The sequence below is a fragment of the Paramormyrops kingsleyae genome, chromosome 15 (assembly GCF_048594095.1).
Source record: "Paramormyrops kingsleyae isolate MSU_618 chromosome 15, PKINGS_0.4, whole genome shotgun sequence".
NCBI lineage: Eukaryota > Metazoa > Chordata > Actinopteri > Osteoglossiformes > Mormyridae > Paramormyrops > Paramormyrops kingsleyae.
Genome location: NC_132811.1, coordinates 4,414,267 through 4,427,143, shown reverse-complemented (window position 1 = coordinate 4,427,143; position 12,877 = coordinate 4,414,267). Strand labels below are relative to the sequence as shown.

Sequence of the window (12,877 nt, the reverse complement as noted above, 5' to 3'; positions counted from 1 at the left end):
CGATTACAAGCTTAAGCCACTGAGCCACACACCTACCGTTGTTATCAAAAAATGTGTGCGAGAACAAAAAGGACTTGCTCAGTAACATTTAAAACTCTTTATATGTGGGGGGGAAAAAATTGGATAAATAAATGACTGACGCCGCCAAGCCTCTCATTTCTGGATGGCTGGAATCTCAGATGAAGGATGGCTGAGGCACAGGTGTCTCTCGGTTGATCTGCCCGTCATGCTTGATCAGAAGAGCTACCTTAAGTTCATAGCAAATGGCTAAGTGTTTGAGTTCGGTTTAATGGCAGTTTTCAGTCTGAGGGGGCTGCTGGTGTGAAAGAGCGACAGCGAATGTGAGGATAATGTTTAGAATCCAAAGACAGTGCACATTTAAATGTAAATAGCAATTTGGTGTCGGTCTTTCCCCAACTCCTTTCCATATTTAGATTCTCTACACATCCGGAAATGACTATTGTTGCTGGGGTTGGGGGGGGGATGCAATTGAATAGCGGAGATGGAAATGACCCCCTCGTGGGGGAGAGCAACGTTTTACCATGGATAGGAACACCACACGCAGGGAAATCCCCAACCTTCCGCCACCTAACTGGAGATGCAGGAGCACCCACTGTGACCCCGCCTGGTGCCAGATATCCTGATCTACTGCGGAAATAAATATCACAGAAAATCTTTTGTATCTGGAAGACAAACAAAGGGCTCTGGCTTGGCGATTAAGCAACTTCTCTGTTGCCTTTACAACTGTTCAATAACAGTGGAAAAATGAACACTTGGGTCAATTTTGATTACACAGAACAATATGCATATCTGTAAGTAATAGGAAATGTTTTAACAATGACTCTGGTTGACCCCACTAAGAACCTTGACTTTCACCTGTTTTTGTTTGCTTTTTCTATTAGTCTATAGTATTAGTCAAAGCAATTAATTTTCGTTTGGCGGTCGCATTCACGTAAATCTTGTGATACTATTAGCCCGTGGATAAGATGTCTTTTCTAATACATGCTCAGTGTACCTGTGTGAAAACCTTCTGAAGGTGCTGCAGTGCCGTTTAGGTCCACCCCGCTCGGTGTTTTCTCGCCCAACCTGCCCTTCTCTCCTTAGGTTTCAGCGGAGACATGTGCCAGGTAGACAATGACGAGTGTGCCAGCACACCCTGCCACAACGGCGCCAAGTGCATCGACCGGCCCAACGGATATGAGTGCGAATGCGCGGAAGGTACCGGCGCCAAGAGCTGCCGCCTTTGTCCGAGCTTGTGTGCGGCCATGCCAGGCCTGACCCTTGACCCCTCTCCCATCCCACCTGGCAGGTTTTACGGGCCCGCTGTGCGAGGAGAACATAGACGACTGCAACCCCAAGCCCTGCCACCATGGCGAGTGTCGTGACGGCATCGCCACCTTCTACTGCGACTGCAGCCCGGGATACACCGGCCTCATCTGCCACATGCAAGTGAAGGAGTGCCTGAGCAACCCGTGCCAGAACCGGGGCCGCTGCATCGACCTGGTCAACAAGTACCAGTGCAACTGCCTGGCTGGGACCACTGGTGAGTGAGGCAGATGAGGGAGCCGGCCTGGATCTGTAGCAGAATAACTCTGAGTGTGTATCTGAGTACAGGCAACACGTTTGAACAGACTATAAGTCTGTTTCTTGGTCTGGCAAGTTTTCTCACCCTTCTTGACAGTAGTGGACTGAGGCTTTATGCTTGGTAACCTGACCTTACCTGACCTGACCTGGCTTGGCCTGCTGACTAGTGAGAGCCAGAACTCATCAGTCAGGTTCGGGCCAGTGCAGTCAGTCCCCATGAGTCACACGCCGCCACCTAGTCTGAATCGTAACTTCCCCCCCCCCGCCCCCCGGATAGTGCTGCCACCAAGTGGAAGGTTGAGGTAGTGCCAGCAGCTCATGCTGTGCCTGTTTCCTGTGGCAGATCTAAGCAGGCCCATCTCTCCCATCTGCATCACCAGGTGTGAACTGTGAGATCAATTTCGACGACTGCGCCAACGACCCGTGTGAGTACGGCGAGTGCCAGGACGGCATCAACGAATACAAGTGTGTGTGCAATCCAGGATACACAGGTACTCAGGCTCCCCCATCTGGCCACACTTAGTCACTGCACCCATGTTTACGAACACTGTAAATTCATACATATTATACTGATGCTTGGCAGGCCTCTATGGGGCACACTGACTTCCTGGCACTATCTCATTCCCTTAGGGGAGAAGTGTGACGTGGAGATAAACGAGTGCGACTCTAACCCCTGCCTGAACGGGGGCACATGTGAAGATCGGCCAAACGGCTTCCACTGCCTTTGCCCCGCGGGGACCCACGGGCCCGTTTGCCACTCCGGGGCCGACCGCTGCTCCCCCCAGCCCTGTGACCACGGCGAGTGTGTGGAGCTACAAGACGGGTAGGGTGCCGCTCTCTGGTCCACTAACCCTGCGGTGTGTGCATGCGTCTCTCGTGGCAGCGTGTGACACCACTGTACCATGAAGGGCTGAACGCAAGAGTAGGGTTGGGCAATTAATCGAAAATGAATCAAAACCAACATTCAGAACCTGTACTTGACGTAATCTTGCCCATGTCAGTTACTTTGTTTTTTTTTTTTTGTTTTTTTTTAAATTCTGTTAATACTTAAAAAAAAAACGTTTAATACTTCCCCCCCAGTCAGTGTGTGTTCATGTACTGTCCCCTTAAAAACATACCGCCACGTGTCACGTGACACTGCCCCGTCCAGTCAGCAACATGGAAGCAAACTGAAACACCGAGCAGACTAAGCAACTCGAGCAGCTTATTCCAAAGGAAAATGCCGCGTCCGTCGTTTGGACTCATTGTGGCTTTAGTGAAGACGACACAAGAAGATGTCAGATGTAAACACTGCAAAAAAAACAGCTTCAGCTACCAAAAGTAATACCACCAATCATTTTTCAGCATCGGCAATATCTAAATTGCAGTGGAAACCGCTAATATGGATCAAAAAAGCTTGGGACAGAATCATTCCTGTACAAATACTGTTTAAATAATTCGCTTATACAGTATAATCATGTTATAGTGGACTCACTTATAACGGAATATCGTCTATAACAGATGAAGTCCGCTGGTCCAGGCCGTGCGCCTTTACGAACATGCAGTAAAAGCATCGGATGTAGTGGATTTGCATATAACAGAATTTTGCTTATAACGGACAAACAATTTGGTCCCCAGGGCCGCTTTTGGCTGTAGTTTTGTTCGGCTATAACGGACATGCAGGCTCCGCCTACAAGGCGCGTGGCGTGCCGCTGATATCCAGCGCAGATATATAGTCGGGATTATTAATAGTCACACTCTATAAATAGGCATGGCTTAACAGCAGGCAACACTGATTGGTCTGTGTGGCTGTCCATCACCAGGCACGCTGTGCGTTGCCAGGTGACGCTCGCAGCTGGAGGGATGCAGTAAGCAATGAGGTCAAGGTTACTACTGTACCGTACATGTATAACCACTTATAGGCCATATATACTTCCAACTGTCAGGTAAAGCTGGATTACTACATGAACAATATAATAATCTATAATTCTATATCATAAGTGTGTCTGCTGGGGTGTGGCATGAGTAAATGGTGTCCTGTAGTTGTGTTCTGGGCATACAGCAACTCTGGATATAACGGACATTGGATATAATGGAATGTTTTGCCAGATGCCTTAAAGTCCGTTAAAGCGGGATTGTGCTGTTGTAATCATGCAGTCCACTTAGTGTCCATTTAGGGTCTTTCTATACATAACATATGGAAAATATTAAAATTACGGCATTTTTTTTTTCTTGCCTACTTTACCTTGCCGTAACCCATCTGCTTCTGGCTAGCTACCTGAGGCTAATGCTACGTGCGCAGAAAACATGACGTGGAAAAAAAAAAAGTAATTTTCTCTCAATTATGAATATAGACTCATCAAAGTTTATCATAAACTGCCAAAAGTGAGCCACCAAGATGCAGCAATGAAACTACAATGTTATATTTTATGTACAGTATTGTACTGTATTATAGTGAATTTGAATTCAGTTCAGTAAATTAATTTGTGCAGTACTGTAATTTGAAAAGCGTTTGAAACAGCTGTACTGTATTTAGAAAGAGTTAGTAAAATTCACGAAATAGTGATAATGTCCGTTTTATCACCTTATTTTCATGTAATAAATATACAAATGTCAATTAGATGGAAATCTGCCTGAGACATAAAGAAGAAAAAAAATTGGCTATAATGATCATCCGCTTATAGTGATCATCTGTTTATAGTGAATAAACCAAGACAGACGTGATCACTAGAGTATAAACGGTTTATTTTGTTTGCAAGAAATGGAAACTATTTTCTACTTTTTTTGGGAACTTGCTTTTTACATTAAAGACTAAAATTTGACCTTTTTCATTTCAAGCGATTTGTGCTTTGATTTCGGTTGTTCGAAAAGTTCAGTGAATAACCATAAATGGTTTATCTATGTTTCCTTCAATTATTTTTAAATGATAAAGACAAAATGTAGTCTTTCATTAGAAAAATATCCCAGCTTTAATATCTGAACATATTTACTGTGCACACTTTATCAATGAAATACGAGGGCAGACAAACAAACAAAAAAACAAAATAATTGTTCATTAATCGTAATCGAGGTAAAATGTTCAATTAATGGTGATATTGATTTGAGGTCATATTGCCCAGCCCTATGCCTCAGTGGCTCTGCTGTGTGGCTGATGAGCCCCCTTGCCCCCCCCCCAGATACCGGTGCGAGTGCGATCCTGGTTGGGAGGGTCAGCACTGCGAGCTGGACATCAACGAGTGCCAGTCCAACCCCTGCCAACACGGAGCCACCTGTACCGACCGGCTCAATGGCTATACCTGCAAGTGCAAGCGTGGCTTCACAGGTAGGCTCCTGGGCGCCCCCTTCAGGCGCCGTTCTCCCTCCCTTCCTCTTGGTAATTATAGGCTGTGTCTGAGCCTTCAATTTTCCCCCAGGTGAGAACTGTGAGGTCAACATAGACGAGTGCAAGTCCAACCCCTGCATGAACCGTGGTACCTGTGTGGATGGAGTCAACGGCTACAAATGCCTCTGCTCCCCACCCTACACAGGTAAAGGGTGCGATTGCGGAGGCAGGGCCCAGGGAGGGAAAGGCGGGGCCCCACACCCTGCAGGGTATCGGTTCAGGAGGTGCCAGTTTTGTGGGTGTGTCAGTTCGAATGGCTGTGAATCTGCGGGATATCCCTGTGCGTCATCACAGTGCGTATGCTCTGCACACAGGTCCGCAGTGCGCGGACAAGGTGGACTCGTGCAGCACCAAACCCTGCCAGAACCGCGGCCGCTGCCTCAACCACCAGGGCAGCTACTCCTGCGAGTGCCAGATGGGCTACAGCGGACGCAACTGTGAGATCAACATTGACGACTGCTCCTCCAGTGAGTCCCGAACCTTGCGCCCGCAGCCCCCCACTCTCTGCTCCCGTCCTCTCGCCCCTCACTCTGGCCCCGTCTCCCCGCAGATCCCTGCTTGAACGGCGGCACCTGCCTGGATGGCGTGGGCAGCTACTCATGCAGCTGCAGGCCGGGCTTCCATGGCTGGCGCTGCGACATTGAGGTGGACGAATGCGGCAGCAACCCGTGCCAGAACGGCGCCCGCTGCAGCGACTATGTCAATAGCTACACGTGCGAGTGCTTGCCCGGTTTCGACGGCATCCACTGCGAGCACAACATCCCCGAGTGCACGGAAAGGTATGGCGGAATCACGGTGCCCCCCGCCTCTTCGCCCCACCATGCCCTGCTCGCCTGCGCACCTCATGCCACCTCACCCGTCGCGTTTCTCGCTCGCAGCTCCTGCCTAAACAATGGCACCTGCATCGACGGCATTAACGAGTTCTCATGCCGCTGCCGACCTGGTTTTACCGGAGCCTTCTGCCAGTATGAGATCAACGAGTGTGACTCCCAGCCCTGCAAGAATGGCGGCACCTGCACCGATGGCTTGGGCTCCTACCAGTGCTCCTGCCCACTGGAGTACACTGGTCTCAACTGCCAGGTGGGGCCTGTCTGCCGTGTCACTGTGCCACCCAGTGCCAGTCAGGGTCTTAGCTAAACGTGACGCACTGTCAGGTGCCTAGTGCCATCCTGCGTGTTCCCCCCTCTCTGCAGTTCTTGGCAAACCTCTGTAGCTCCTCACTGTGCCTCAATGGTGGGACGTGCATCCAGCGGGTGACGTCGTGGGGGTGCCACTGCCCCGAGGGCTGGACGGGGCTCTACTGCGATGTCCCCAGCATGTCGTGCCAGGCCTTCGCCACCCGCAAAGGTACCCCATCTGCACCGCCCTGCCGGCTGGCTGCATCGCCACACACACGCACCTGCCTGTGACTGAAATCCCGCACCCCTGTGCCTCCGTCAGGTGTGCCCGTGGACATGGTGTGCCAGCATGCCGGCCGCTGCCTGGACATGGGCAACACCCACCGCTGCCAGTGCCAGGCGGGCTACATGGGCAGCTACTGCGAGAAGGAGGTGGACGAGTGTCTGTCCAACCCGTGCCGCAATGGCGCCACCTGTGTGGACTATCAGGGTGCCTACGAGTGCCAGGTATCTGCCTCGACCCCCCCCCCCCCAGTGTGCGCTCTCTGTGTCCACTGCCACCGTGACACCCCCTCTCTCCCCTCTGTCGCAGTGCAAGCCTGGCTTCCAGGGGGTCAACTGTCAGTACGATGTGGACGAGTGTCAGTCTCAGCCCTGCCTGCACGGAGGGACGTGCATCAACCTGGAGAACCGCTTCTCCTGCTCTTGCCCGCCGGGCACTCACGGTGAGTGACGTGTGCGTCTGTGTGTGCGCGTCCGCTGCGACAGTGTATGTCTGACCGTCCAACCGCTGTCCGCAAACAGGTGTCCGCTGTGAGGTGGATGTGGACGACTGTGCGCCTGAGCCTGGGTCCTCGCGGCCCCGTTGCCTGAACGGGGGTCAGTGTGTGGACGGCGTGGGCCGCTTCCACTGCTCCTGCCCCCCGGGCTTCGCCGGTGAGCACTGCGAGGGCGACGTCAACGAGTGCCTGTCTGCGCCCTGCCGTGCCCCTGGCAGCCTGGACTGTATCCAGCTGACTAATGACTACCAGTGCCGCTGCCAGCTGGGCTACACAGGTACCCGCATCCGGGGGTTCACCCACTCCTCGGGGGGGGCGGTGTTTACATCACGTGACAGGGGGCACGCCTACACCACTATGGGTCAGCTTGTGTGTCTGTGGGTGTTTGTTCCAAACCTTTTTAAAAAGTACATAATTTACATGCTTGTGCTTAGCAAACGCTTCAGCGTTGTTTATCGGCCGTGTAAAGTACTATCTGTATGTATTGTGCCTGAGTTCGGCGCTGCCACAACCAACAAGACTAGCAAGGGTCTCGTTTGTGGGCCGGTCCCCTGTGAATTTTCTGAGCAGCTAACCTGTTTGCTCGACCCCTCTGCTGGGCCGGGTCTGCCTGATAAAGTGCCTCTTTGTCCCTCCTCAGGACGGCACTGTGAGTCCATGGTGGATCTGTGCAAATCCAGGCCGTGCCACAACGGGGGGATCTGCTCCATGAACACCAGCTCCATGCACGGATACAGCTGCACCTGCCAGTCGGTACGCTCTTTACTGCAGAGGCGGCTACGCTGTGAAACGCCCTCCTCCTATGTGCGTGTGCGTCAGTGTGTGCATGTGTGTGGATATTATATTTTGGGGACCAAATGTTCCGACAATGTCACAAATTTTATAAAAAATCTGTGACTGCAATCAATACTAAAAATGCCAAAAGTCCTGTATTATGTTTGGTTACTTATGGATAAATAAGGATTGGGCTGGGTGGGGGTTAAGGTCGTCATTGTTGGGATTAGGGTTTTTCCCATAGAAATGAATGGACGGTCTGCACAAAGATATGAATACAGACGTGTGTGTGTGTGTGTGTGTGTGTGTGAGAGAGATCTGAGCCGTGCTGTACATCCTAACTGCTCTCCTTACAATCTCACCTTTCATTCTTGTCCTCACGCTGACATCAGAGAGGGGTGAGGCAGCTCAGCGCAGGTATGACCTCACGGGAGGGACAGTCTGAAAGGCGGCGTCTGTGTCTGTGCAGTGCGATGTCCTCACACGCTGACCTGTGTGCCCTGACAGCTGCTCCCGCCGTGCGTCACAGTCACCATTTCCTCTCGCCCCACTCAGGGTTTCTCAGGGTTCAACTGCGGGGACCCTGAGGGTTCAGGCTGTACCAGCCTGCGTTGCCAGAATGGCGGCCGCTGCCAAGAAGGGGCGGGTGGGCGCCCTTACTGCCGCTGCCCCGCCCTCTTCTCCGGCCGGCATTGCGAGATACGCCAGCCCATCCCCACGTTGCCCGCCGTCCCCGAGACGGTGTGCCCATACCTCGAGTGCCAGCAGCAGGCAGGCGACCGTGTGTGCGACCAGCAGTGCAACCGGCACGAGTGCAAGTGGGACAGCGGCGACTGCTCGCTGAACTGGAACAAGTCGTGGGAGAACTGCACTGATCCCGTGCCCTGCCGGCAGCTCTTCCGCAATGGCCGCTGCGACCCCGAATGCGACAACCCTGAGTGCCTCTTCGACAGCTTTGAGTGCCAGCCAGCGCCCTCCCTCTGCAGGTAGGTGGTGCTGCCACATGGCTTGCGCACCGGCCCTGGCAGGTAGCGACACGGCTAACCCCCCTGCACCTCTCCTAGGTATGACAAGTACTGCGCTGATCACTACGCCAACGGCCACTGCAACCAGGGCTGCAACACGGAGGAGTGTGGCTGGGACGGCCTGGACTGTGATAAAGATGCGCCGCCGCAGGTGGCTGATGGCACGCTTGTGGTGGTGGTCCTGCTGCAGCCGCACGAGCTGTTAGGAGACCTGCGTGGATTCCTGCGCTCGCTGGGCACGTTGCTGCACACTAACGTGCGCGTCAAGCTGGATGAGCAACAGAAGCTCATGATCTACCCCTACTATGGCCCAGAGAGCGACGGCACCAGCGGAGGGGCGGCCCAATCCAGAGGCAGGGGCAAGCGGGAACTGGGCGAGAAGGAGGTCATCGGGTAAGGCCGCCCAGAGCGCATCACATGACCAAGATTAGCGTATCCGATTTGTGTTGGATACCATGTAAGGTGACGGCTGTCCTCCCTGCACCTCAGGTCCAAGGCCTACTTGGAAATCGACAACCGGCAGTGTTCCCAGAACTCGAAGCACTGCTTCTCCAACACGGAGCTGGTAGCGTCCTACATCGCCGCCGAGTACCTGAAGAAAGAGCTTCCCTACCCGGTTATCTCCGTGGACAGTAAGCGGCCTCACGCTCTCAGTGACGAGAAGCATTCGCACGTGCTTCTGAGCGAGTCGTTTGCTGTTGATTTCATGATCGTGTACGAAAGGCAGCTTTGCGGCAGTGTCTGAGGAACATAAGAGAGCCCCACTACTCCTGTTGCCCAGGTGAGCCCGGTGGTATTCTGATTACCTCTCACCTGATGTACGTGGTGGGCGTGGCCGTCTTCATCATCCTCCTCATCCTGGTGCTGGGGGTGCTGGTGGCCAAGCGCAAGCGCAAGCACGGCATCCTTTGGCTGCCCGACGGCTTCATCACCAAGAAGGACGCCAAGCGCCGCGAGCCCGTGGGCCAGGATGACTTCGGCTTGAAGTAAGTGTGGTGTTGGAACACCTCACCCAGATCGCGGTGGTTGTGGATCATCTAACTGTCCCTCCCTCGCAGGAACATGGTGAAGCCTCAGGATGGAGGGATGATGGACACCAACCAGAACAAGGGGTGGCTTGAAGAGGGCCTACCAGCGAAGAAGGCGAGGGTGAGGAAGATGGCATGGTGCGATGGGGAGGGGGGAGCCTGCCCAGGATCTGCCCCTCATGGTTGGTTCTGACTCCTCAGACGGAGGTCAAGCCGCTCCTGCCCGTAGGGGTGGACGGAGGCGTGGACCGGCGGGAGTGGACACTGCAGCACCACAAGGCGGCCGACATCACGCTGACGCCCCCCCAGGCTGACCTCGACATGGACTGTCTGGATGTCAACGTCAAGGGCCCAGGTAGCAAGCCAGAAGTGTGCAGAAACGCAGCACTGCCGAGTCTTTGTGGCACACAGTCATGCTGTGCTTCATAAGCCAGTTCCCAGGGAATCAGGGCTGTGATCGTCACTTATCGGTTAAATGTACTTTTTTAAAGTAAACAACATTTGGAACAGTAGTAACCTGATGTTACCATGGTAGCATCTATATAAACGCTGACTCTAAATGTGTGAATCTAGCGCAGGAGGCCTGAGCAGGAGAGCATCATTCTTGTGGGTTTGGTGTTTTCAGATGGGTTCACCCCCCTCATGCTGGCCTCCCTGCGTAGCGGGGGCACGGCGGACTGTAGCAGCCTGACGGGCGAGGAGGAGGAGGAGAGTGGGCTGGACGAGCCGGGGGCCAGCGTCATCAGCGACCTCATCGCCCAGGGTGCCACACTGTTGGCGCAGACCGACCGCACGGGCGAGACCGCGCTGCACCTGGCTGCCCGCTACGCCCGCGCCGACGCTGCTAAGAGGCTGCTGGATGCTGGGGCTGACCCCAACGCGCATGACAACATGGGTCGCACCCCCTTGCATGCTGCCGTCTCTGCTGATGCGCAGGGTGTCTTCCAGGTCAGTGGGGCATGCTGCCGTACTGTGGCGAACAAAACAGGCCAGCTATAATCACTGCTTTGACTCCTCATTGACTCCGACGAGTCACATATGAGTCTCAGAAACAGGAAAATTCAAAGCTAATTCGTTGATATGGGATATCCGAAAGGAGTGTGGGATGTCGTGTCGTTTTGTGTTGCGGTCATGCCACTCGTCACTGAAGCCCGCTTTGGTCCCTGCAGATTCTGATCCGGAACCGCGCAACAGACTTGGACGCGCGCATGAATGATGGCACCACACCCCTGATCCTGGCGGCGCGCCTGGCCGTGGAGGGCATGGTGGAGGAGCTTGTGCACTGCCACGCCGACGTCAACGCGGTCGACGACCACGGTGAGCCACAACCAGACCTTACCCACAGTGGCCCTGGCTGTACAATAGGAGTTGTAAGGTGGATGTTTGATGTGTGCAGTGCTACGCTTATTTATGACCATTCAAGGGTCTTTACCTGCTCACTGTCTCATCAGTCCTGGCGTGGACTGGCCATCGGGAAATTTGGGAAATTAGCCAGGGTGCCAGTCCAATGAGGCTGATGGCAAACTATCCCCCCCGGTGGGCAGCAAAATATCAAATTGGGGTCATTTGCCAACAAAATCCCATGCTGCATTTTGTTGCCAGTCAGTCCCTGCATCAGTCTAATCATGTGAAGCTGCATGCATTTATGTTCCCAGACATGCACTGATGGTTTTGCCCCCTCCTCCTCCCCAGGTAAATCTGCTCTGCACTGGGCTGCGGCCGTCAACAATGTGGAGGCCACTCTGGTGCTCCTGAAGAACGGAGCCAACCGGGACATGCAGGATAACAAGGTGTGAGCCGCCCCCTCTGCTCTTCCCGTTACCCCCCCTCCCACTTACTCCCCGGGCTGCCCTGCCCCCCACTCGCCCCCGCCCCTTGCTCGCTTGCTCCCCTCGTTCTATCGTAACCATCCCATCTCGTCTGGCAGGAGGAGACGCCCCTATTCCTGGCAGCACGGGAGGGCAGCTTCGAAGCGGCTCAGGTGCTGCTGGACCACTACTCTAACCGGGACATTACGGACCACCTGGACCGGCTGCCCCGGGACACCGCGCAGGAGCGCATGCATCATGACATCGTGCGCCTATTGGACCAGTACAACCTGGTGCAGAGTCCTCATGGCGGCCAGGCTCACATGGGCGCAGGCGGAGCCCACTCCACCCTGGGCTGCGGCTCCGGTGTGGGCTTCGTGGGCATGCGTGCCGGACCCCAGGGCAAGAAGAGCCGACGTGGGGGAGCCAAGGCGGCCGGAGCCGGGACCGGAGGCGGGGTGGCCAAGGAGCTGAAGGATGTGAAGGCCAAGCGCAGGAAGAAACCGGCCGGAGGGGAGATGCCCTCCACGGGGCCGGCTGGGGGTGGGGCTGGGGGTGGTGCTGGGGGTGGTGCTGGGGGCGTCGCAGGCAATGCCAAGGCAGCCAATGGGGGCCTCTCTGAGAGCTCGGTCACCCTGTCGCCAATCGACTCCCTGGAGTCCCCGCACTCGTTTGCCGGAGACGCTGCCTGCGTGAGCACCGTCACCGCCACCTCGCCACCCCTCCTGTCCAGCCCCTCGGCACGGCCGCTGCTGCCCCCTGTCAGCCACATGCTGGGCCAGCAGCATGCCTGGGCGGGGCTTGCCAAGCAGGGCTATGGCCTGCTCCCGCACGCGCTGGGCGCGCCGCACCCCGCCTCCGGCATGCTGGGCCCTATGAATGTCACCATGAGCCGGGAGCAGCTCCCCCCCATAGTCACCTTCCAGATGATGGCGCCGGGCACCGGTCAGGCCATGCTGAAGCAGTCGCAGCTGGGCCAGCTGCAGAGCCAGGTGCAGCCACACTCCCAGGCTCTCCCCCCTCATCTGCAGTGTGCACCGGGCATGATGTACCAGATTCCGGACGTGGGTCTCACGCGGTCCCTGTCCCACACCCTTCCCCACCCCCACAGCCACTCTGTCGCCCACAGCAACGGCCTTGGCGACCCCCAGCCTCGTCAGCTCCCTCCCTACCACACCATGCAGAGTCCTGTGGATAAATACCCGACACCCCCCTCCCAGCACAGCTGTGCCACAGCCAGCTCTGAGGGCACGACACCAGGGCACCCGGCTCACCCCCCCAATGAGCACCCCTACCTCACCCCGTCCCCGGAGTCGCCCGACCCCTGGTCATCGTCCTCCCCCCACTCCAACTCGGACTGGTCTGATGTAACAACCAGCCCCACCCCTCTGGGGAACCTG

At 55.1% G+C, this 12,877-nt stretch overlaps 1 protein-coding gene across 1 annotated transcript in view; it reads left to right on the top strand.

The window, feature by feature from the left end:
• notch2 (notch receptor 2) overlaps nt 1-12,877 on the top strand; it is a 37,492-nt gene that overhangs the window by 21,931 nt on the left and 2,684 nt on the right. The window contains 24 exon segments of the mRNA XM_023843951.2: nt 1,105-1,218; nt 1,310-1,543; nt 1,965-2,075; nt 2,215-2,407; nt 4,740-4,885; nt 4,977-5,090; nt 5,260-5,412; nt 5,496-5,724; nt 5,824-6,025; nt 6,139-6,292; nt 6,386-6,570; nt 6,656-6,788; nt 6,868-7,119; nt 7,483-7,595; nt 8,172-8,602; nt 8,681-9,034; nt 9,131-9,273; nt 9,423-9,627; nt 9,700-9,790; nt 9,871-10,024; nt 10,295-10,617; nt 10,839-10,986; nt 11,362-11,459; nt 11,597-12,876. Of these exon segments, the coding sequence (XP_023699719.2) occupies nt 1,105-1,218; nt 1,310-1,543; nt 1,965-2,075; nt 2,215-2,407; nt 4,740-4,885; nt 4,977-5,090; nt 5,260-5,412; nt 5,496-5,724; nt 5,824-6,025; nt 6,139-6,292; nt 6,386-6,570; nt 6,656-6,788; nt 6,868-7,119; nt 7,483-7,595; nt 8,172-8,602; nt 8,681-9,034; nt 9,131-9,273; nt 9,423-9,627; nt 9,700-9,790; nt 9,871-10,024; nt 10,295-10,617; nt 10,839-10,986; nt 11,362-11,459; nt 11,597-12,876 (5,560 nt within the window).